Raw genomic sequence first — 27376 nt, 5'->3', positions numbered from 1 at the left:
GATGGGGAGAGAAAAAAGAGATATGCAGTGTTTAATTTGTTTAAACACCTTTGGTTATTTACAATAACAATCAAGCAATGCATAGACATCAGTTGAAACATATGTCATTCTTCCAAACTAATGAAATCATGATATTTTGGGTTACAGGTACAAATTCACAAGGGAAAGAAGCTTGCCTTTACCTCACGTCAGCAACAGTATGCCTTCTTTTCTTGTCTTCCACATTCTTTTTTTTCTCACTGTGCCCCATCTTGTCATTTAATTCCCATGAAATCCTCCTGCCTTTTTTGCCATCAACTTTGCAGTTCTCTAAGGATTTTGATCTTCCCATAGTCACAACATGCAGGCATGCAAAATTAAATGAAGACAACTCATAATGAAAAAAAGGAATTATGAAGTACTTTTTATCTGTCCCATATGTCACCTCCATCTGCATAGTCAACCTTGATCTCCTCACCAACAACAACTTGCCTCAACCCCTTTTCAAATCCTATATTGGTTTAACTTGTTTCTGAACCTCAGCAATGTCAAAGGTGTAGACTTCAACTCTTCAAGAGGATGAGAATTCTGGGAGTTGAAGTCCACATATCTAGAAGTTGCTGATGTTGTAAAACATTGGGTTAACTGTTCCATCTTACAAAATGAGCTGCAGTGTATGCCTTTTAGGAAGATTTGTTAATCAAAAAAAGGTGCTTAGACTATTGATTGGGGGCTCCAACAAATTAACAGGTCTCTCCTTGTGCAATGCCCAGCTTTTGTGTGTAATTTTAACAAAAGAAAGAGAGAGAGAAAATAAACCAGTGAAAACATTTGATTGCAAAATCACATGTTATCTGAAAGCGGGATTGAAAGCATTTGATGCCCTAAGCACAGACCAACAATAGAGCCTTTTGGCCCTTCCATTGTTTAACTGATAAGACATTAAAACTCAGTAAGAGCTGAAGGTGAAATAGATTTAAAATTCAGTATTCTTCCTGGCCATCTCCAGGCAAGACACCAGAACTATATTAAACTTTTTTAAAATTCACAGTAGATAGCCATAAGTAATAGAACCAAATATTTTACTTATAACTAGGGCAACAGAAAAAAATGCAAATGTCAACACGTCTTAATGCGTTTTAAATAAAATTGTTGTAAGAGAACAAATGGAAATACAAAAATTTATTGTAAAGTATTTTTTAATTGCCCTCCCAAAGATAGCTAAGAGAAATAACCCTTCCCTTGATGCCATAAGCACGGGTGTTTGTTTGTTTGTTTGTTTAATGGTTCATCCAAGGCTATCTCAAATGCAAGAAGGGCCAAGTTTGCTGGTTATAAGGAAAGTTTTATTTTTTCTTTCTAGTTTCATAATTTTAAGTTTTTGTTCAATGCTATTTACTTAATCAGTTAAATAAAGAAGGATTCTTCAAAAAAAAAGTAGTTACACTATCACATAGCTGAAGTCAGATACCACAAAAAGTTCCAAATTTATCAGAAACTAGGGGATTTTGTACAGAAACATTTCTTTGTACAGAAATGAAGCAGACTACTAATTGATTTGCTAAACTGTAATTCTTATACCTAAGAATTGTAATTTTAACATAGGGTAAATCTGCCACATAGTAATATTAAAAATCTCATTGCTGAGAACTATGGGATAAATTATTTGAATAGTAAGCAATGCATTGAAATCTTGCTTAGTCTCTTTAAAATGAAATACGACTGCTAATTCAGGAACATTATCGCAACACCTTTACTTGGAATAATTCCAATCAAGGTTGACAGACATACTTATGAATAGACCTGCATAGGATTATACTTTCAACGGGTTTCTAAAAATAGATTGGATATTTCACAATTTGTCTATATTAATAAAATTCCTGCAGACTATTAAATACTTTTTTTTGCATTAGTCCAAGATAGGCTTGTAATTCTTCTGAATCTGCTTTTTCAACTCAGATTCCCAAATTACTGTAGAGGGAAAAAGAACAATGGAATACTAGATCATATGTCTGAAATTTATTGAAAGGTAACAGAGAAATCCTACAGATTTCTTCCTTACCGTCCTTAAGTAATATTCTATGCCATCTTCCCCTCAAATGAAATAATCGGATAGATGAAAAAGGAAATAGCTGCTTAAAGGTTTTGTTTTGGGGTGGTGGTAGTAATCTGGTTCCAACTTTTCTAGAAAGCTAAACAAGTTGTGTTTTGCTCATAAGAGTTAGTTTAGGTGACAAAATGTACTGTGATGTATCAGATACTGAAATAGTCACTCATATGTCTGCAAATCCAAAATTACTTTACAGTGTATATCTGATCATTCTGAAGCAGTTGAAAATGTAGATTATGTGCTTTTGCCTGGATTTATAGCTCTGGCTTGAGGAGCAGCTGCCAGCTGTATCCAGTCAGGCCTTTGTACAGATTCAACATATTCCAGTTGTGCTCAGTTTCTGAAGCACAACTTCAGAACAGTCACTATCACCGGAAGTCTCGCTTTGATTACTTTGTGTGTCACTTGCTGCAATGTACTCTACATGGTGCCTACCTTTGAAGGTCACTTGGGAGCTGCAGCTGATCCAGAAAACACGGGAAGTCATGAGCATGCATATATGCCCATGTAACAACTATGTTCTTTTGCACTTGTTAACAGTAGATTTAGAGCGGGGGTTCAGAGCAGGGGTGCTTCGCATGCATGCACATTGCAATAAAAATTGTTCTGCATGTGAGGAGAAGCAAAAAACAAGATGGCGCCGCCCGGAGAACCGGTTCGGGGGGGTGGCAGACCTGAGTCGCTGCCGGTTCCAGTGATTCAGCCTGCCAAACCACCACTGGTTCAGAGCAATTTGAGATGCTGGTTATCCCTTATAAATTCCTTCATGGTGTAGGGCTTGGCTAATGACTGTCTCTGTGATGCCTGTCTATCCTGTTTAATAGACGAAGATGAAAGAGTTGTCACCTTCTGGGCCCCATCAATTAACAATGCAACCTCATAGAACCCAAGAAGTAAGCCTACTTTGATGTGAACAGAATCTTTCCAGAGATCTTTATGGCTCCTACCATAGTCTTATTCAAATAAACTCTTAAAATCTAATGTTTCCTCAGGCCTCAGTTTACATTATATAAGCTTCTGATGGATGAGTTCTATGTTAAGAACATGTTGGTTTATTCTTGTGGATTTATTTTTAAGATTGTATACTGCCCAGAACTGTTATGGCGTCAAGTATCCTTAAAATTTTGATAAATATTTGAATGACATACCACAACAAAATACCGCAATTGATTTTGTGTTGCTCACAGGAAATAACCATACATGTTTTAAGAAATTTAAAGATATGATGCAGAAGAAATATTTCGTGAAGCAACTTAAATATCCAGACTGCTATTGCATCGTGATTGCTTCATTAAAAAAGGATAGACTTTTTAGATGAAATAAAAACTCTTGTTAATATTAAGGAATGTCTTTTACACTGACTTTTAATTATTAAATACCGGCTTGATTTTAATAATGGTTCCGATATGTTAAACTGATGTAAGATCAGTTTTATTTTCAGCACAAATTACTTCAAAAATTCTTATTCAAATTTATATAGTTTGTTAATCATATCTATATATCTTTTTTCACTTTTACTGAACAAAATAACATAGTTAGAAGGGACATTTGATGTCTTCTAGTTGAACACGCTTCTCAAGCAGGAGACCCTATAACATTCCAGTCAAATGGTTGTCCAATCTCTTCTTCAAAATCTGCAGTGATGAAGCGCCCACATCTTCTGCTGTTCTTTTTTGTGGCCCCACTTTTAAACAACTATTTAAAAAATCATACAGCAAGTGTAAAAACTTCACTTGCTGAAGTTCAACCTACATTGAACTTGCTTGGAAGGTAGTTACAGCATCTGCTTGGAATTCCTGCACATTTCAAAGGATCTTTGCAAATTGGAATTTGTTGTTTTTTCTGCACTTTCTTTGAACTCTGGATATGTTTTGATATTATGGTATATCCTGTATGACACATGCTAAAATGACTTTTTAAAACCTGCTTTACCATACGAAAAGAGGTGAGCGCCTTTGTCAGATCTCACCAAATGTTTACTACTGTTTATTTCGTTAACTATGTGAATCTGCAATAGCACTTAGATTTATATACCGCTTCACAGTGCTTTTACAGCCTTCTCTAAGCGGTTTACAGAGTCAGCATATTTCCCCCAACAATCTGGGCCTTCGTTTTACCGACCTCGAAAGGATGGAAGGCTGAGTCAACCTTGAGCCCGGTGAGATTTTATCTGCAAAACTGCTGGCAGCCGGTGATCAGCAGAAGCAGCCTGCAGTACTGCACTCTAACCACTGTGCCATCGCAGCTCTATATAGGGTTTTGTTTCATTCAGGAAACCACTGTACATTGTATGGCAAAAGGCATAAGGTTTTTAATTGACATATTAACACATTACCCTAAAGATTTAAAGCTCACCTGATTCTGCCTCTTGGATGCTCGGATTGCTCTGACATAAAGCTTGTGCTGCTGAGGCGAGAGGCACTGCTGGTGCGGGAAATAGCTGACACATCGCTGACATCACTATCTGATGACTTGGCAGAGACATTATCACAACTTCTGTACTGATCGGTTTGTATATTATACTGAAGATGAGAAGAGACAATATGAGGTTCATTGACACGCATACAGAAACAACAATAACTGGTGTACAAGCACAACTTCAGAAGGCCACCAGTGAGAATAGTACTGCTGCTGATTTTATGTAATATTTTTTTTAAAAGGGCATACATTATTCATGAATTTTAGGGGACCAGTTATGAGAAGGTAAACAGTAAGAAAAGGGTATTAACTTTAAAGCAGATAATTAAAAATATGAATTTGCAAATGACCACAAGTCTGTATACACACATTATCTCTGACCTTTTTCTTTTTTAAAAAAAGAGGCAGCATTATGGTGGTAAGGAGCCAAAGATAATTTTGCCTTTCTTATGTTCAGCATGAAGTTGCATTTTTTTTAAAAAAAATGGTGGCAGCAGAAGCACTGTGGAATATTGAAATGATTTAATGGTAACAATCTGAGCTGCTGCATAATGATGAAATCTCTTCAAAGTTTCTACTCTAAACTTGATTTCCAACAGGTGTTTACTACAATCAGTGCCCATTGTCCACATATGGATTTTGCTGATTTCTAATGGATACTTTAAAAACTATTATTTAGCAACCAAGGAATGGAAACTATAGATAATAATTCTATTAAAGATAATAGATAAAAATAACCCTGCTTCTGTTGTTCTTTAGTGCTCTTTTTAATGAAAGAAACAGATAGCATAATCCAGCTAAAATTATTTTAGAATGACCTGAAAATGATTTCAGAATGATCTGAAAATACACTAAGTATTGATATTTTTAGTAATTTAACAGTAAATAATTCAATCATCCTGTCAGTTTGGACAACTATATAAAAATATAGATTAGAAAAAAAACCTTCTAAAATTTATCAAATCATCTATAAACTATGCTCAGTTTCAAAATTCATCTACCAGTGTTTCAGGCCCTGTATTACAATTAAACCCCCTGCTTTATATTCTACATAAGAATATTTAGAAAGTAGAATCTTGCCCACTAGGCTTAAAACTCCCATTTGCCTGAATCGGCGGCTGTAATTTAGTTCTTCTGGCTTTGGATGTTTCTGCCATCTGTCCCTTGTTAGTAAAATTCCCACTTTACAGTTTCAATCTTTGAATTATTTCATTAAGATTAGATTAGGTATTGGGCTACTTTTCAATCTCTAATTGTCTTTTCTCTGTCACACATCAAATGATCAAATAAAACTCAGGTAATGATTAAAAAAACCAAGTTAAAGATTTAAAAAAATCAAGTAATTTGCAGGCTGTGTGACTCCAGGCAGTGGAGTGGAGTGTGTCTACCAAAAGATCTCCAAAAAACCATGGTGATACTTTCTGGTTTTCCTCAATGGGAAAATTTTGGTACAGTGTATTTGCACAACACGGTAAGTCACAAGGCTGGAGAAGGCAGCTACATGGCTCAGAAGTGGATGAAGGAATGATAGGCAGCCCTATACAATTTTGAAACAGCTGTGCAAGATTTGGAAAAAAAATGACAACTTTAAATGATTCAAAGTAAAGGGCTTCATTTATACTATGAACATTGTGAAGCACCTCTTTCATTGAACTACTATCACAGTAACTGTCTTTTTTCTGCAAACTGGAAAAGTAAAGGTGTTACATATTTTAAAAAATCACAGAAAGATTTTTGTAAATAATCACCTACTCTAAAAGTTGGCTTTACATTGCATAATGACAGTATAAAGAATTCCAGCATGTCTGGATGGTGCTAGAGATGTTTACATGAATATTGCACCAGGTGGTACAAATACTGTGGATGGAGGTATTTCCCTTTATAGCAACGTAACTACAGTTAATTCAGTTTTCAGGTATCTGTGAAATAGATCAAATATCAGATAATATTTTGTGACACACAAGTATGAATGTCTACTATTAATTTATAACGCTATAAAATCATAATTTACATACAGCAATTTTAGCAATTATAATAACCAGCAAAGTATGAGAACAAAAGCATATTGTACATTTGGTATTTTATATTAAATACATGTTTCTCATGATTACTTCAAAGTGGAAATCTGTTGGACTATTAGATTAAGTGACCTTAATCCTTGTTTAGCAAATGAAATTGTGACCAGCAACTCAGTCTTTAAGCAACGTTGTCACTAAAAGAAATGACTGCTTCTGATTTTGCTTCACATTTCTTTTCCTTTACAGCACCATTAAGGTTATGACTCAAAAGAGTTGGGTGAACTCAAACAGCAGGTAAGTCTTCCATATCTTGACTTTCAAGGAAGTTGGGCAAATCTTATGCTTACGCTGGCACTGGCCTAATAATCTTATTTAGCAATAGCAATAGCACTTAGACTTATGTACCACTTCACAGTGCTTTTACAGCTGTTTCTAAGCGATTTACAGAGGCAGCATACTGCCCCCAACAATCTGGGTCCTCATTTTACTGACCTCGGAAGAATGGAAGGCTGAGTCAACCTTAAGCCAGGTGCGATTCAAACTGCCAAATTGCAGGCAGCCGGAAGTCAGCAGAAGTAGCCTGCAGTACTATATTCTAACCACTGTGCCACAATGGTTGTAACTTAGTTTATCAAATGCCTTACTGAAGTCCAAGTAAATTATATCCATTTTTCTGGTCCATTAATTTTGTCACATTGTCAAAGAATGCAATAAGATTTGCTTGGCATGATCAGTTTTTAATAAACCCATATTGGCTTTTGGTTACGACTTTGTTTGCCTCTAGGCATTTGCAGATTTGTTGTTTGATCTTTTCCAGAATCCTCCCAGGTATTGATGTCAGGTTGATAGGTCTGTAGTGTCCTGGATTCATTATTTTTCAATCTTCAGAAAAGAAAAAAAATGGATCCAGGAAACTACAGACCTATCAGCCTGACATCAATACCTGGAAAGATTCTGGAAAAGAAAGATAACAATATCTATTCTTTCAAAACCCATAGTTTGCTTTCCAAACACTTCTTCAATTTAATCATCTATTTAGTGATTATTACCTAGATTTCTATATGGCTACAATCATGGAGAATTTATTGTGGTTTCTAGAAGAAAAATCATAGATTAGAACCAATTTAATGAAAGTAAAGTTTTTAACAGTTTTTAGTTAAAACTGTTAAAATCCATATTCCCACTGACATTATATTTATTATTAAATATTCTAATAACCATGACCTTATTAAAATTTCTTCCAAACATGCTTTCATAGCTTTTCTAAATATCAAGAGAAAAGGAGCTATATGGATGTAGGAAAGGGGATATTATCTCAAGAGTTTGTGACACAACTAAAAAGCATTGCTTTCTGCTTCCCCCCTAAGTCTAACACAGGTAGGCAAAGCTCTTAGCACTGTAGCAGTTCTTAACCAGCTGAGTGGAATACACTTAGTGGAATGTCTTTCACATATAACTATAAAAAAGTAGAATGCAAAACAAAAGCAATGAGAAGGTCTAAAAATCCCAGTTCATTGGTATTTCTGAATGAGGGGGAGCAAATGATGAAAGCAAATGACAAAAAGCACAGTACAACATAATCATACCAACTGTGCCTGTTTTCTTCAGACATTGCTACATTGAACACATATGCATAATAGGCAGAACATGAATCACAATCCCATAACACATGATGAAAATGCTGGATTCTATAGATTCAATTTTTCATAATGCATAATTTGCATAATTTGCCATAATGTTTTGATCTGGAATCTGAGGAAATTGAAAAAAAATGCACATTTAAAAAAAATAAATGCCACGATAGGTTTATTGTCTAGATTGCGTATGATAGATGAAAAAAAGCAGTGCTTAACAAATTGATTCAATTTCTGTTGTTAGTAATTGGTTGTTGTTCCAGAAAATCCTAGTTATTAGATAATCAACTCATTAGCAAAAATCACACACTTTACACAAAAAAGTGAGTTCTGTTTGTAAATGAGCAATTACTGTATATCAGTGATGGCTAAACTTTTTCCCATCGCTGGGGGGAGCGCAGGGGCTCATGCGCGGGTATGCCCGTACCCATAGGCCATGCCCATACCCATCCAGAGAGCAAGAAATGGCACTACGGGCAACCTGGAAGTCCGTTCCTGAACTTCCAGGTTGCCCGTAGGGCCATTTTTCTCCTTCCATAGGGAGAAAAAACAGCACAGCGTGCAATCTGTTCCTGAACTTCCGGTTTGCGCTTTGGGTTATTTTTCGCCCTTCAGAGGCTTCAGGAAAGCCTCCGGAGGGCGAAAAATGGCCAAAAATGAAGGCCAAAGTCAGCTGGCACGCTGGAGCTGACAGGATAATGCCTCGCATGCCCTAACAAATGGTTCTGCGTGACATAAGTTCACCATCACGGCTGTATATGATTTATGACTGTTTAGTTGACACATTAGTATTATGCAATTGAATCTGTCAATAACAAATTGAGTCCTTTCCTTCTGAAAACTCATGCTATAGTATGTAAAGAGCCCATCAGTGACGTGCGGTGATGTTTATGACTGGTGAGGCTGGTGACGTCATCAAACCACGTGGTTGCTCCGATCGCAGGGGCGCAGCCCAAACGGAGAAGTTTCTTCAGCTCCAGCCTCAATCAGCGCAGCCGCGGTCCCCTTCATCTTGCCTCAGGAAGGAGGGGAATGGGACCATGTGCAGGGGAAGGGGATCGCGGCTCTGCTAATCTGAGGCTGTGCGCTGAGGAGCCGCCTGCACACATAGTCCCATTCCCCTTGCAAGGATCCCGGGCTCGCCCGATGTAAAAAATGCCTAGGTACCGTGTTTCCCCGAAAATACAACCTGTCCCACGCTCACTGACCTAGCGTTATCCTGAAAGCGCCAAGTTACAGGAGCCGGGGGTGGGGGGAGCGCTCACGTTGCTTGCCGCCTTCGGTATACCGTTGGGGAGTGCCCGCTGCCGCCGCCCCGCTCCGCCGCCGCCGCCCCGCTCCGCCGCCGCCCCGCTCCGCCGCCGCCGCCCCGCTCCGCCGCCGCCGCCCCGCTCCGCCCCGCTCCGCCCCGCTCCGCTCCCCGCCGCCGCCCGCGCTGCCGCCGCCGCCCGTGCTGCCGCCGCCGCCCGTGCCGCCGCCGCCCATGCCGCCGCCGCCCGTGCCGCCGCCGCCGCCGCTGCCCCGCGCCACCGCCGCCGCTGCCCCGCACCGCCGCCGCCGCTGCCCCACGCCACCGCCGCCGCTGCCCCGCACCACCGCCGCCGCTGCCCTGCGCCGCCCCGCGCCGCCGCCGCTGCCCCGCTCTGCTCCGTGCATAACATCCAAACTCCAAAACTTCCAGCATCGGCCGCTCTAGGAGTGCTCTCTCTGGTGGGCCGGCTGCCGGACAGAGAGTTTTCTGGACAGAGTCTTCCAGCAGCCGGCCCACCATAGAGAGCACTCCTAGAGCGGCCGATGCTGGAAGTTTTGTCATGCGCGGGGCGGCGGCGGCGGGCGACGCGGGGCGGCGGCGGCGGGTGGCGCGGGGGCGGCGGGCGGCGCGGAGCGGGGGCGGGCTGCGCGGGGTGGCGGCGGGCGGCAGCAGCGGGCGGCGGCAGCGGGCACTCCCCAACCTAGCGGTATACCGAAGGCGGCAAGCAACGTGAGCGCTCCCCCCACCCCCGGCTCTTGTAACTCCTGCAGCCCCAAGTGTGCCGATCTCGCCATTTTTTACATTGGGCGAGCCCAGGATCCTTGCAAGGGGAATGGGACGTGTGCAGGAGGCTCCTCAGCTCCAGCCTCAATCAGCGCAGCCGCGATCCCCTTCCCCTGCACACGTGGTCCCATTCCCCTCCTTCCTGAGGCAAGATGAAGGGGACCGCGGCTGCGCTGATTGAGGCTGGAGCTGAGGAGCCTCCTGCACACGTCCCATTCCCCTTGCAAGGATCCTGGGCTCGCCCGATGTAAAAAATGGCGAGATCGGCACACTTGGGACTGCTGCTGAGATGTCCAGGGAGGCTAAACCAAGCCGCACGCCTCTCCCAGCCACTTTCACGGCTTCCTGGAGTAATTCTTTTTTATTTTCATGATGAGAGTGGTGAGGCTCCGCCTCCCCTGCCTCCACTGACTGCACGTCACTGGAGCCCATTATCCATGGAAGCCTTTGTAGATAAGTAAAAGCTTCCTGCTGTCACACTATCCATGATGAACAATTGTGAGAGATTATGGAGAAGAAGGAAAAGGTATGACTTAAAGAGAGAATGACCTGCTCACTTCTCCTTTTGAGCTACTCGTTTGCATAGGGATTGTACTACTACTTGAAATATACGTTTCCAATTTGTAGAAAGGCTTTTTTTCCCTTTAAAAGGAGGAATATCTGCTTGATTCAGTTAGAAATCCTAGAGAAAGATTTTCAATTTGACAAAAATGATTTGTTTTAGAAATTCTCAATAATTTTTTAAACTTTAATTTACACTACAGGAAGATTATTGTCTAATGTTCTTTATTATTTTGATGGGTGGGAAGGGAGAACAAAGCAATAATTTTATTTTCCATAACCAGAATAACCAGAATAAATTTAAATGTAACCAATCTCATATATATATCCCACAATATTTGGGCATACCAGGGGTTGTAACACAAATACATACATACATACATACATACATACATACATACATACATACATACATACATACATACATTTGTATTACAACCCCTGGTATGCCCAAATATGGGAGGAAGCTCACTACTCTGAAATAGATCTATACTAGTCTCCCTTTATTTATTTATCAGCACAAATACAACACAAATATAAAAAGACAACATTAAAAATAAAAATATGGTTTTCTGCCTAGATGGTCCTCTGTAATGAGCCAAAGGACAGAAAGGGGGAGTAGTGAGCTCCCTCCCATATTTGGGCATACCATGGGTTGTAATACAAATACATACCTATTTCCCTGGCCTAGCTGATAAGGAAGAGAGCCTGTGGCTTAGTGGCAATTACATTAGCCTAATATGCAATACAGCCCTGGTTCGATTCCCAGTAAGGGTATGGCTAGCTGATGAGACCTAAATAGGTTGAAATAGATCTATACTAGTCTCCCTTTATTTATTTATCAGCACAAATACAACACATTTTATATGTATTTGTGTTACAACCCCTGGTATGCCCAAATATGGGAGGGAGCTCACTCCTCCTTCTTTCTGCCCTTTGGCTCATCACAGAAAACCATCCAGGCAGAAACCCATATTTTTATTTTTTATTTTTTATCAGCACAAATACAACACACACACACACACACACACACACACACACACTGGTTTTGTTGTATTCGGGTCTTTTCCCGTGTAAGATTGAGATTGTCTTGGCAACGTTTCAGCAAGATCTCACTTGCCATCTTCAGGCTGTTGTTTTAGGCTTAAAATGCGAACGGAGCTGCCGTTTTTCTGTAGATCTTGGTGGGAGGGGATGGGGTGCTGTCTTTGTTTCAGTAAGTGGAATGATTGGTTGTGTGGTTGTATCATGATTGGTAGATTGGTGCTGATTAGTGCTTGCTGTGTGTGCATTGTTGTTTTGTATTGTAACGGCCTGGGTGGTGGGTGGTGTTAATATATATATAATTTGTTTTCGTAGATTTTCACGGGTGTAGGTATGCTGGTTTTGTTGTATTCGGGTCTTTTCCCGTGTAAGGTTGAGATTGTCTTTGCAACGTTTCGGCAGGATCACACCTGCCATCTTCAAGCTGTGGGCTTAAAAGCTTGAAGATGGCAGGTGTGATCCTGCCGAAACGTTGCAAAGACAATCTCAACCTTACACGGGAAAAGTGTATGTATGTATGTATGTATGTATGTATGTATGTATGTATGTATGTATGTATGTATGTATGTATGTATGTATGTATGTATATATATATATATATATATATATATATATATATATATATATATATATATATATATATATATATATATATATATATATATATATATATATATATATATATATGCAGTTAGGGGCTTATTTGTGTGTGTTTTTTAAAAAGCTATGAGTACTCAGTTGTTGAAAAAGTCACAAATGAAATAATGACATAATAATATGGTTTCTTTATAATGACACAGTATCAGTAGTTTCCTAAATTAAACAATAAAAAGTTTATTTGGAGTGATATCATGTATTCTTCCTCAATATTTTTGTTGTATGCCATATTTTTAACATCTATGTAAATTCTTCAACTTTTCAAACAAAGTGTCCTATTTTGGTATTTACCTTAGTATATTGCTCATGTTCAAGTTCTTGACTAGAACCACACCCTGTTGTCTGATTGTACCGGTGCATTTTCATTTTCATCTGTCTTGTTCGCTCCTCCACTACTAAATTTGCTGCAAAAACAGATAATAGAAAACTATTAAAAAAAAAACCTTTGAACATAGGAAGCGACTTGATGCAAACTGAATAAATATTTCAAACTGAATAAATATTCAAACAGTATCTCCATCAGGACGTGAAAGCAAAACAATAAGCATGCTAATGCTGATCAACAAGGATTGCTTGGAAACCCTATCTACACATTTCCAAATTTCCAACATATCCATAACATGCGTTCTTTTATTTAGAATATTTCATAAAATTGGAAAACATTATTTTTGTTCCTTTGCAAAATATGTCTCTCTGTAATATAATTCTACAAGGATAATGTTCCATCCAAGTTAGAATATTTACTGTACTTTTAAAATATTTTTAATGATATTCTTAAAAGAAAACAAAGTACTGTATGACATTGGCAAATGTGGTAGATATGGCTTCCAAACAATTTTGCATTACTTTGTTTATAATTGATTAAAGCCTCAAAGCATCAGCCTATTTATATGCAAAGCTTTTCTCTGTATTGAGTGGGGGTTACGCCTTACACATATATTTTGATACAGGAAAACATCCTAGCTGGATTGTATCTAATACAATACAATACAATACAATACAATAGCAGAGTTGGAAGGGACCTTGGAGGTCTTCTAGTCCAACCCCCTTCTTAGGCAGAAAACCCTATACCGTTTCAGACAAATGGCTATCCAACATCTTCTTAAAGACTTTCAGTGTTGGAGTATCCATATAGATAGATAGATATAGATTCCTGAAAAATATATATTCCTTCCGTAGAATAAGAACAGTAAATTCAGTTTCTTAGGCAATCAGTATTTAATGCCATCAGTGTACATGATCATATACTGAGTTTAAATACCTCCTGACACCTGAGTATTGAAAGTCTAATAATAAAAGAAGGGAAAAAGGAAAGGAAAAGTATGCAAAGGATAGATGCAGGTAAATGCATAATCAAAACTTAATTTCTAGTTGAGAAAGAGGATCATGTCAGTAAATTAAACCTTTGTGCAATAGCAGATTTATAAAACAATAAAAAAGATTGCATCAAATACAATTAAATAAAATAAAGACATAGGATGCAGGTATTGAATAAGTCAAATCAGGAGATTTGGGGCATAAGGAACTTTGGTGGCGTAATGATTAGAATGCAGTACCGCAGGCTACTTCTGCTGACTGCCAGGTCCTAGCAGTTTGAATGTCACAGGCTCAAGGTTGACTCAGCTCTCCATCCAGATCGTTGGGGGCAATATGCTGACTCTGTAAAACTGCTTAGAGAGGGCTGTAAAGCACTGTGAAGTGGTATATAAGTCTAAGTGCTATTGCTGCTATATTACTTTTTCGGGAAGCACAGATGTGCTCTGGCTTAGCACTACAAGCAAAAGACTTAGAATGCAATCTAAGAAGGTTTGACACATTCTGGATTTTTGATACTTTCTAACTATACATTAACTGTGTAGTTTATATTTTAATCAAACAAAAGCAAAAGACAGATATTAATAACAATCATAAATATTTGCCATATATTTTTCCTTTCCATGCATTCTGTCAAATAACCTAACTGACTCAATGTACTTACTTGGCTCATTGTGTTTGCAAAGGCCTTCTTCTAACTAGCCTGGTATAAGACCACAGTTTTAACATTCTCATTGCTGTCTAGATCACCTGGATTAATTAGAGAGGCCCCTCACTAGCTCTTTGATGAAGACATGATAGTGGAGATAAACGAATCCAAATCCAAATAGGTCAGGGGTGTCCAAACTTGGGAACTTTAAGACTTATGGACTTCAACTCCCAGAATTCCCCAGCCAGCCATGCTGGCTGAGGAATTCTGGGAGTTGAAGTCCACAAATCTTAAAGTTCCCAAGTTTGGACACCCCTGAAATAGGTGATCAATAGATGTTAAACTTCTTCAGTGATGATAAAATCTCTCTTCACAGCATAATAATTTAGATCAGTAAGGGAAGCATATGCCTAAAATCTGTTAATACTGTTTCAGCAACTTGCTGCTAAGATAGCTCAAAATCCCTCTGCTAAAACACTAAGTGATTAATTCACATAGCTATGCACCCTGTGTTAGGGAATAATCAGAGAATCTAGAATCCCTGCATTATACAGTCGTAACACAAGGTACAGTACAGTGGTGGGTTCCTGCTGGATCGCACCGGATCGCGCGTGCTCCCTTTCAGCGCTCCACCTGGCTTGCGCGCTCCCTTTCAGCGCTCCACCTGGCTCTCGCGCTCCCTTCCGGCGCTGAAACCGGAAGTACAGTCTTGCCCCGCCCCTGGCGAAGCAACGACGCCTGCCTGCGCTCCACCAGCTCGGCTGGGAACGGAGATGTTTCCTCAGCGGAGCGGAGCGCCTGAAAAGACTTTTCAGGCGCTCCGCTCCGCTGAGGAAACATCTCCGTTCCCAGCCGAGCTGGTGGAGCGCAGACAGGCGTCGTTGCTTCGCCAGGGCCGGGCAAAACTGTACTTCCGGTTTCAGCACCGGAAGGGAGCGCGAGAGCCAGGTGGAGCGCTGAAAGGGAGCGCGCAAGCCAGGTGGAGCGCTGAAAGGGAGCGCGCAAGCCAGGTGGAGCGCTGAAAGGGAGCGCGCAAGCCAGGTGGAGCGCTGAAAGGGAGCGCGCGCGATCCGGTGCGATCCGGGAGGAACCCACCACTGGTACAGTACTGCTTTATTAAAAACATCCCCACATTCATATTCCCTGGTACAGAGAGAAGATACCAAAAAAATGGTCCTGGTGACACAGAAATCTGAAAATTGGTCCATGCATATTCAAGGCACTGTAATTATTACAGAAAGGTCTATGTGTAAAATGTTTAGGGAGCAACCTGGGTAATAACAAAGCTTAAAGTTAGCACACCAATTGTCACTTGGTGTTCTTGCTCAACATTCATATTGCTTCATTCATACAATTTCACAGAGCATTTTCTATGGGTAACCCTGCAATTTTTCTGAGTTTTCCATTTTTTTTTCTTAGACTGCCCAATAGCTTTGGTAATACAGGAAGCTGTACAGGGTAGAAACATAACAGCTAAAACCTAAAGCAAAATATTTATTTCACCACAGAATTTCAGTACAAAATAAGCTATCTGTCTTGTATGATGTTGGGTAATAGGAAGCTGTCTGCTTTTCTAGACCATGATGGAATAACATATACATCTGGATGTGAGCATTGTATTTAAATTATTACTCATAATCTAATGCATTATCTTTAGCCAGTAGGATACCAGACCCTTAGGCTGTTGCCCCAACTAGGAAACCATTGATTTGATATAGTCTAATTTTTGTAAAGTTCCAACAATGAAATGTTATTCCATAAAATTAAAGATTCAAAATATAACCCAAAATAGATTTGTCATCTGAAAACCATAGCTGACACAGCGATAAATCAAGGTACCTTTTTATTAGAAAAGTCTGAAAGAGAACATTAATGCATGCCTGCCTCAAAATGATAGACAACTAGACTCCAAAAAAAGCTAGGTTTTCTTCCAGGAAAACAGCACATTTGTACTCTGGACTGAAAACCTTTACCACTTTATCCTTGGAAAGTGTGAGTTTGTGTACATGTGTGTGTTTGTGTACAAAGAGCCTCAAATGATAGTTGGGAACATAATATTTGTATATTAAAAAACTCAGTATGATTTTATTTTTAAACCTTTGATGATCTTTACTGACAGAGATTTTAAAACAGGCCCAGCATTGAAAAATAAGAATTTTACATTGAGAGAATTCCTCTTGCCTCTTCCAGATCATTAGGTATCACACTATGATTAAGGGTTACAAAACTTGTGGTAGCATCTACTTCATTTCAAGTATTTTTTATCTAGTTATATTATTTTATATACAAAATGCAGACAGCCAATTATCGTGGCCAATTGGTTCTATTTGCATATGAAAAAGCATCCATCTACCAAAAGCCCCGATATTGATCTATGTTTTTGATTGGCATTTTAGCAGAAGGAACACCATTTTAAATCAATATTAATGTTCAGTTCAGATTATAATAAAGAAATAAGTGAAGGAATCAAAATTAAATAAAAGAAAATTGGACCCTTGGAGATGCTAAGAGAAATGAAGATGGAAATAAACCAGAAGATAAAGAAGCTGCAATTTTACAGACTGGTCTTAGTAAGAACATCAGAACCAGGACATGGGGCAATGGACAGTTGATACCAAGAACCATAGAAAAAGGAAACTAGGAAAGATATTAAAAACTGAGGAACTTTGGATGAACACATGGGCATATATGATAAGAGAAAGGAGAGAAGCAGTAGTTATCTTGGACCTGTGGTTAGAAAAAAGAAGACCAACCCTCCCACCCCACCCCCATTGGCCTAGAAAGGGCAGTTTAAGGAAAAACAAGACATAAGAATCAAACTTTAAATCAAGACAGAAAGACTACTCACAAAGTAGCAAAAGATGAGAGGGAGAAGACATAGTGCTACTAAAGGCACCTACTTTTCTAAATACTGTATAAATGGAACAAATGGTTTACAAAAGAAAAAATAATAATGTGATCTCTACAGGACATAAGGAGATTCACTAATAGCTTACTGGTATTTAAAGTTATTCTGTGATATTTGTTTATTTGTATGTTTGCTTTTTAAGAGCAACTGATAAATCCGTTCTTCCTGTTCATAATATTTTTTTACAGGATGCTAGAGGAAGGAGGGAGAAATTGCTGCTGAGAAATTTCCCCTCTGGCTAAAAACTTTATTATCAGGGTTATTCAAGGTGAATTGCAAGGACCTGGAGAGATCCCTACATGGGATATCTTAGAAGGAACCAGCACCTCAAATGTTCTGTGTTAAAACAGAAGCTATATATACAAGTGGCAAGTATGTTGCTATTGACTACAAGAAAAAATGTCAAAGAACTCTTCACTGAAGTGTGGAAACAGAACAGGATATTTTGTATTAAACATGGTGTGCTTCTTCATTTCATCCAAGAAATCTATGGATCGAAAAAGATGTGATCTAAAGTATCACAATGTGTGGTACAATTTATTCAGAGTTTTTGGCACTTGGTCCTTGATTTCATTTTGGAACTGAAACTATGTACCATGTTGCTGATGAGTTATGGAAAAGTTAAGGCTTGCACATGGTATTTCTACTCATAATGTAACTATTAAAATACAACTCCATATGCAAAACCCACAAATTAATAAAGGATAATTGAAAAAAAGACTTATCTGGAAAGATCTGCTAAGAGATTGGAAGACATACCTGATACTTGCCTTATTCATTTTATGTATTCTTTTTGATAAATTGTTAGTTTTGTGCTCAGAAACTTTAACAGAAATAGTTACTGTTTAGCAAAGCCACATATACTATTAAACTATTATTATGTAGTATCAAATAATGATCATTCTTTCTCATGACTCTTGCCTTTTTTTTTTTGCTTTCCATGTCCCTACTCTTATTTCCACTCCTACTGTTACTTCAATTCAATTAAACAGAGGAAATACAGCTGATTCCTACACGTTCACTTTGTAAGCAAGAATAAAACTATGTTTGTAGGTTTATGCAACCCTAGGGGGAAATGGTCTGTTCGCTCTTCAGTTATTGATGGTACAGTATATGTTTCATTTTGATAAAGTAGTTTTATTGCTTCATGCATTGATCTTGGTTCTTTTGAGCAGAAAGTCAGAAAAATAAAAGATTCCAGTAATAACTTCCAGTTTATAACACAACACCCACATGCACACCCAAAATAATAGCCTTCCCAAATTGGAACTACTTAAACTAATTATGGAATAATCTGCAATAGAGTTTGTTACCTAATATTGCTTCAGCAATTCATTTGTGAAAGCAATTTTAAAATATTAGTTTAAACCTTTTATAAACTTTCCCAGACAAATACATAGAGGTGGTGAAAGTGGTCTCAGCTCTTTTGACATGTAGCAGAAGAGGAGCATACAAAAGAATAAACTTGGATTAGTTTAAATGGAGACATGCTTGGCCTTGCTAAAATGTGCATGATGAAGAGAATTAAGAGGACACTACTCTGGAATGCCTTAGAATATTCTGAATAGCCAATGAAAAGCAATTCCTTTGTCTCAAGATTGGTAACATTATGGTCAATACTAATTCTTGAGAATGACAGTAAAGGTTAAATATATTCAGTTGCTCAAGTAAAGAACTGCTCTGCAGTTAATAGTTACATTAGAGTAGATTTAAAGACATATGATAATCACTACTTTTCATTATATTGATTATAAATAGCTCTTCCTTATAGGAAGAAAAAACATAAAATATTGAAGTCTTTGGTATAAAGTATGCTCTGGAAAATACATTTCAAAGTAATTAAAAAGAAAAATCATACTACTGACTTAAAAGGCTCTCTCTATATGAACGTGTATGGAGAGTCTTGTAATAATTTGTAAGAAAAAGTATTTGGTGAGACTTTTAACCAGTTCATATCTCAGAGACTCAGATGAAGGGGACTGCAAATGATTGATTGATTGTATGACAGAAGTTCCTTTAGGGGAGCATCATAAATTCCACAGGAATTTAGGAACACAGCACAACAGAAGTGCCATTTCTCCTTTTCAATTTCTAGTCCCTTTATCTGTTCCTCTTTATGTACATTCCTGGCTAAAACTTCTAAGGTTAATATAAACAGCAGCGGGGATAAGGGATAATCTTATCTTATACATTTCTGGATTGCTATACTTTGCATTAATTCACCATTAATTATTACTTTGGCTTTTTGATTTGTATATATTGCTCTAATTGTGTTTATAAATGTATCCCCAAATTCCATGTGTTCCTATTGTTGATGCAAGAATTCCTAGTTCACATTGTCGAATGCCTTTTGGGCATCGAGAAAAAATAGTGCAACCTGTTTTTCATTATGTACTTCATAATATTCGAGAATCTCCAGCATAATTCTCATATTGTTTTTAATTTGTCTTCTGGGGAGGAATCCATTTTGATCTGTGTGTATAAATGATGTGAGGATTTTTTTTCAACCGTTCTGCTATTATCAGAGCAAAAATCTTGTAATCTGCATTTAGCAGTGAGATTGGTCTGTAATTTTGTATGAATATCTGATCCGAGTCCCCCTTAGGTATTAATACAATGTTAGCCTCCGTCCATGATAGTTACAGGCTTTTGCGGATGATCTAATGTTTGTGTTAGGGGATCCTATAAAGTCTGGTATGAAACATCGCGGAATTGACAGAATATGGGAAAGTAGCGGGTTTAAAGATAAATATGACAAAGACTAAAATGCTGGTTAAAAATATGAGATCCAAATTGAAAGAGAAGTTAATGAAGAAATTGGGTATTCAAATTGTTAAAAAAGTGAAATATCTAGGTATACACTTATCTGCGAAGTGTGCATCCATCAAAGAAGACAACTATACTAATCTGATGAACAAAACGAAGAAAGACCTAGAAAGGTGGAAAAACCTACAATTGTCCCTGATGGATAGGATTGCAATCATAAAAATGAATGTACTACCACAATTTCTTTCCCTATTTCAGAATATTCCAATTAAATTAGGAAAAGGTTTTTTAAAGGATTTGAATCAATTGGTTTAGAATTTTATTTGGCAGAGAAGAAAGCCAAGAATAAAACTCAAAGCCATGCAAGATACTAAGGAAAAAGGAGAATTTGGCATACCAGATTAGGAACTTTATTATATTGCGGCCACCCTAAAAGAATGGATAATGTTGAGAAATAAAATATTACTCAAATTGGAAGGTCATGACCTCCAAGCAGGATGGCATGCCTTCCTGTGGTATGAAAAAGGATCTGCACATAAATATTTCAATAGACACTATATCAGACAGTCCCTGTTATTAATATGGAACAAAATTAGACATGATCACTATACCGAAATACCTATTTGGCTATCTACGATGTAAGCATATATACACCCAAATTTAATTAATATGGAAAATATTGTTACATATAAAGAGTTATTGAACAGACAGGGGGAGATTAAAACTAGATTAGAATTGGTATCACAAGGGGCACAAGTAGAATGGTGGTCTTATTTACAGATACAATCAAGGTTTGCACAGGACAGGAAGAAGGAAGGTATTGCTAAAGATTACACAGTGTTAGATAAACTTTTGATAGAGACAGAAAATAAGTTGATCAAAGTGCTGTATAGATTTTTATTGGAATATAAACTCGAGGAAGAACATGTCAAAGAAATTATGGTCGCCTGGGCGAAAATTTTTGGTTATAATGTGGAATTGGCTAAGTGGGAAAAACTTTGGATACTTAATTGGAAACTAACATTGGCTACGGCATATAAAGAAAATCTTTATAAGATGTTGTACAGATGGCATCTCCCCCCAGCACGGCTCTCCAAAATGTTTAAAAATCTGCCCCCAAATTGTTGGACGTGTAAAAAAACACCAAGCACTTTTTATCATATGTGGTGGACATGCAATGAGGCCAAAAGATATTGGAAAATGATTCAATCATGGTTGGAACAAATGGTGGGAGACCAAATTTTGTTTAAACCAGAAATTTTTCTCCTAGGCATAATACCGGAGAGGTTTAAGAAAAATGTATTCTATCTAATTATACATGTACTAACTGCGGTGCGCATAACTTTTGCACAGTATTGGAAAAAAGAAAATACACCATCAGAACTAGATATAATCAGAAAAGTGTTGGCCTATGCGGAAGCAGAGAGGGTCACTCTTGAACTTAAAAATAAAGGAGAATCAGAATATTTTGAAGTCTGGAACAGATTTTATGATTGGTATAAGACAAGGTGACAAGACTAGAACAAACTGTATATATTGTGATTGGACAAAAGGATAGATAATGCACTAAGTAGGCTAATAGTTAATGGTTGAGACTAATTGTGTATAATGCGAATGTATGGTCACCTTGACTCTGCGGTACTGCATTGTTTTAAATGTAAAAATAATAAAAATATATTTCCAAAAAAAAGTGCCATTTCTCCAAGTATCTTTCAACCATATCTTCCATTTCGTCATTCGTCATTCGTCATTAGAAAAAAATTGGACCACTCAGTCTTAGCAACATAGAAAGACCATGTGAGTTGATTAAGAAGTCTTAACTTTCTAAATATTAAATCTGGAGCAGTGGTTTTTGAATTATTTCCTCTCTAGGTCTTAGGTGGCTCTTTCATGCATTGTTAACTTATGGGTCAAGGGGCATTTGCACCATCCAATGATTTTGAGCAATGTTATTTGGAATATACATTCCCCAAAGGTTCATCCATGACAGGCAGGTCATAGATGAGAGATAAGAGCAAATATGATTCATTTGAAAAGGAAATGGGAACCCTCTTTATTATTCTGCCAAAAAACCCACCCTCAAATGGACATTAACAACAAAGACAGCATGATTTTGGAAGAGGAGGCAACTAGCAAGCTACCAGGAAGGAGACAGCAAATATGAATAGCACTGGTGCTTATTATGTAGCTGTATCCTGATGTGTCCAGACACACACCCACACACACCAGTATTGCAAAGATATGCAAAACGTTGCTCAGAGTCACTTGGTTGTGAGATGGGTATTAGATAAATAGACAATAACTAACTAGCTAGCTAACTAACTAAATAGTATCGGAAATGGCTTAACTATAAACCAAGACAATATTGATGCTGTCAGAGCATAAAGGTCAAGGCTGAACAAAGATATTCTGAAAATTAGAAATAGAATGGAATGGATTGATTTGCATCAAACATCAGAACTTCACAGAAAATGCTGAAATGCAACTTCCCAAAAAGATAGAATTATTTCAATTTATGTCTAAAGTCCAATTTCAAATAACATTACGATGATTTAAGTCCATGCTTCAACTACAGTTACAGAAGAAATGGAAGATAAACAGTTGTGTTATGAACTGTAGTATCTTGCCAACATGTCACTCTCCCCACTAAAAATCCCAGCCAGATATCTTTCAAGTTATAGAAGGTTGGATTGATACAGTTTGTATATAAAATAACTGAAAATTTGGTACTTGTGCATAAACTCAAGCAGGAAATATATTAATAGAATTCTACAAAGAAAATTCAAATTTTGTAGCAAGTATCCAACAATCTAAAAGGTGGATGTTACATATGCGTAGACATGACTGAATGGACCACACTGAAACTGAATTGACTATATACTCAGCAAAAGATATAGAGTTCTATTCAGCCAACAAACTTAACACCTGCTGCTCCATTTGATAAATAGAGTGCCTGAAGAACTCTGAATTGAAATTTATGACATCATTAAAGATGAAGTAAGCAAAAATATCCCCAAAGGGGAAAAGTAAAAGAAGGCAAAGTGACTATCTATAGGTAATCCTCAAATTACAACTATTCATTTAGTGATGGTTCAAAGTTACAACAGCATTGAAAAAAGTGACTTATGACCATTTTTCACATTTACAACCATTGGAGTATCTCTGTAGTCACACGAACACTTGACAATTGGCTCCTATTTATAATGGTTGCAATGTCCCAGAGTCAAGTTTTGTGACCTTCTCATAAACAAAAGTGAATGGGGAAGCCAAGTTCACTTAACAACTGCGTTACTAACTTAACAACTGCAGTGATTCATGTAACAACTGTGGCAAGAAAGATAAAATAGGTCAAAATTCATTTAACAACTGTCTTAGAAGTTGGGCCCAATTGTGGTCATAAGGAGAAGACTACCCGGACTGATATATTGAAAATAGCTGAAGAAAGATGGAAATCAAAAGGCAACAAATAAGACTTTGTCCAACCAAGTTCCAAAGAAGAGTCAATAAATCTAAAGAAGCAATGCAATTGAAAATAACAATCTAAAAGACTAGAACTTTATTAATAACATTACAGAAATCAAGAGAAACTTTTATGCAACAATAAGCATTGCAAAGTAAAAGAAGTAAAAGATCTGATAGAGAAAAAAGACATAAAGAAAAACTAGCATGACTATAGGAAAGACCCCAAAATCTGTACACATGCAAAAGTTGGAACACTAAACTAGAATCAGACATTATGGACTGTAAAGTTAAATACTGGAAGCAACAAAGATGCAATTGATGAAATCCATGCCGATTTGTTTAAAAACCTATGCAATTACACAGTTAAAAGGGTAGCTTAGGGTTTGCATGCAGGAATGAAAAGCAGATTGACAGCCAAAGGACTAGAGGAGATCAATTAATTTTCCACTGTCAAAAAGTGTCAGTTCTATAGAATCTTCAAACTACCAAACAGTTACAAATTAACAAGATGATGCTCCAGACTTCAACAGTATAGACATACATACTGGATTTAGAAAAGTCAGGACTATCCAATATCACTTTGGTAACATTTGATGGACAATAGAAAATACATGGAAGTTTCGGTAGATATGTTTTGCATTCTTTTATTGATTATAGCAAGGATTTGATTGACACAGGTGCTAAGAAATAGATCCCAGCAATCCATTTTTTTTTAAAAAAATTGATATATTAAACCCACTTCATCTCCCTACAGAAGAATTGATAATGATAACCATGAAGCAACATTAGAAAGGAAAATGGAGCAATTAAATGGTTTAGAATTGGGGAAAGAGTGATGGACTATATCTCATCATTTTATTTCTTTAATTAATGAGCAAAGTATCTTATCAGAAATGCCGGATTTTAAAAACCAAAATTGCAAATCGAATTTGTTGGAACAAGCATTATCAATCCCAGATATGATAATATGACACATAGATATTTGGAAGCAAAGAAGACTTAAGATATCTTGTTGAAAGTGAAAATTAATCTTTATTTCCCAGGCTCAAAAACACATAGGGATGGTGACATAAAGTTAAGAAGCACCTGCTACTTGGGGGAAGGACTGGGACAGAATTAAGGTATCATAGTGCCAGAAAGAGCCACATGTCAAGTCCATGGCAGTTAAACACTGCAATGAAAGCTGAACCATTAGAAAGATTAAACAAGGAAAACCCATGGCTTTTAACTGCAGTGCTGGGAAAAATTGCTGGGAATATTTCGGATCACAAAAAACAACAACAAATAAGTCAATATTAGACTAAACAAAGTAGACCTTTTTATGGGATACACTAATAATGAAGCGAAAGTTAATTTTGGCCACCTGGTTCAAAAGCAAAAGTTATTGTAGGAGATCCTGATGGCTGGAAAAGCCAAAGGCAATTGAAAAAGAGATGAACACAAAACATGGAAGTTAGATGCTGTCACTGATGACACAAGCACAAGCGACTCTTCAAGAGTCAAACAAGCGATTCTAGTAAAAATATGATCATTTGGTCATAATTATAAGTGACTTAAGAATATATTTGGGAAGTCTTTTTTTACATATTTCCTATGGAATTAAATTGGTCTGTAAATTTTGGGGGGTGGCTTGAGCACATTTCTTGGAATTATTACAAAAGAAATCGGTTGTGTTGTCAAGCATTCTCTTCCACTATATTGCTGCTCCAACTTTTTAGTTGTTTAAAAACCCAGCATTTCATCATACTATATTCTAGAATAGACAGCAAGGAAGTGGCAGAAATGCACTCTTCTGCTAACATCTATGGGAAAGCCATTCAAATTAAGTGAATCTAGTGCTTGAAGGTGCTAAACAAGGCTTACCTAGAAGTAGATGCATGTCTTTTGGTTTCTTCTGGCAATTGTGGGCTAGCGGCCTACATGAGATCCCAGTCAATAGTCCTCAAAGAATGGGCTAGAAAGCGAAAAGAAGGTCTTGCTCTATATAGTCAGCCACCTTCTGTTGAAGCAGAAGATGAATATGAAATTGCAGGAAAGAATACTTTCTATAAATTATTCTTTTTTCCTGAATAGAGAATACATCTATGTATATTGGAGCAGTTACTTTGCAAAATCAAGTTTCATAGGCAATAAGGGAGCTGTCATATTGGTAACTAAAATTCAACGTACTAGATAACAGTATTAGGTGTGGGAGAATTTTCATCAGGATCATAACACCAAAGAAAGAGACAAGTTGCAAATCTGATAAAAATTGTCCTGGATATCAAATATTGGTAGGGGTTTTTGGGGGGTGGGGGAGAGCTCCCACTGGAACCAGAAAAAGAATCAGTTCTTTGTATATAATGTTAGGAATTTGGTTCATGAAGTTTCAAACAAACTTTTCCTTTCCTTTTTCCAAAATTTTTATTTTAACAAATTTTACAGAAATTTAAAGAAAAAGTATACAATTTTAAAAAATTAAAAAAGAAATATATGAAAAACTACACAATATATATTTATCTATCGAAGTTAGTAAAAAACAAAATCCTACTCCACATCCTTGGTGTTTCACTGAACTCTTGGATATTATCCTTCTTTTGTTAAGATATATATTCCTTGCTGACATTTCTAATAACTCACAGTATAATCTTTGTGCTTCATAATTAATAAACCTGTTTATCCAGATTATAATTTATACTGCTTCCAAATTGTTTGCAATAGCTCTGGAGCTTTGAATTATCTTTTTTGAGTGATCCTATTACAGAAGACAGTGTTGAAATCATCTGGGACACAATAGGCTAAGCCTGAGGAATAAGTATTTCATAATAAACTCAGAAGAGCATTCTTTATGGCATCCCAACTAACACAAGACATTAAACATTGGAATATGTATTAGCCTTCCATCATCCATACTCTTCCAGATATGATGGGATGACAAGGTTAAAATTCTATAACAGCATGAACTTCAGCTAAGAATTCTAGGAATTGCAGTCTCACCATAGGTGGAAGCCATTGAGGAGACTGATGCTTCTATATCATCACAATAAGTCTAGGTATCTTCCCTTTTTATAAATTACTAATCTCAGTTAATCATACTATTTGTGTATGTTTGATATTTACAATAAACATGATATGCCACATCTAGCATACATGTTCTATAGGGAATATTAAAAAGAGCATTTAGATGCATCCAGCTGCATAAAATTTGATAATTCTTTTTAAATATCTTTTTATATATCTTCTATTCAGTAGGATAGGGATAGAACAGAATCATGGAGCCCTTCATATGTTTTTATTATGTGTATCAAACACACGCTGAAAACTTACGATGCAGACTTTTAAGCTGAAATAACAATAAAAATAAAGCCAATTTTTAAGGAAAAATGGAAAAAATTAAAGTGCCTAAATTCATACGTTTTGCAGCCTGCTAAATTAAGGGCTACAATTTTCCAAAACTGTAGTACTTTGAGTAACAGCACTCTATTTCCATTCTCTGCCCCATAGTGAGGAAGTTGCCCTAGTGATGAACCACTAAATTGTGGGTAGCAAGTTCTCTGTAGCCTTAGCTTAATACAGTGATTTAACTGAATGTAACCTACAGAAATGGATTAATATGAAATTAGTGCAGAATAAAGATAACACAGCATGAGTAATGTTAGTAAAATTGACATGGATATTTACCTTTGGATGATGAACTATAAGTCTCTTGTTCTTCAATGAATAAAATGCACGGAATGATGGGAATAAAAGAAAGAAATCAGCAATTTAAAGTTAGACAAAAATGGTGTTACACATGAGAATGAGAAACACTATAGGCTCTGTTGCAACATGCAGAAAATTAA

General features: G+C 37.3%; 1 protein-coding gene across 5 annotated transcripts in view; it reads right to left on the bottom strand.

Annotated features, from left to right (window-relative positions):
* RIMS1 (regulating synaptic membrane exocytosis 1) overlaps positions 1 to 27376 on the bottom strand; it is a 317386-nt gene that overhangs the window by 31247 nt on the left and 258763 nt on the right. For 4 of the 5 annotated variants that reach the window (XM_081940585.1, XM_081940586.1, XM_081940587.1 and 1 more), the window contains 2 exons: positions 12748 to 12860; positions 4445 to 4611 (listed from right to left, as the gene is read on the bottom strand). In XM_081940585.1, coding sequence (XP_081796711.1) covers positions 4445 to 4611; positions 12748 to 12860 — 280 coding nt within the window. Of the gene's footprint in view, positions 1 to 182; positions 324 to 4444; positions 4612 to 12747; positions 12861 to 27376 lie in introns of all 5 variants that reach the window. The other variant, XM_081940589.1, reaches the window with a different exon arrangement.

This window comes from Natrix helvetica (assembly GCF_964273705.1).
Source record: "Natrix helvetica genome assembly, chromosome: 2".
NCBI lineage: Eukaryota > Metazoa > Chordata > Lepidosauria > Squamata > Natricidae > Natrix > Natrix helvetica.
This window is presented reverse-complemented; position numbering and strand designations above follow the sequence as displayed.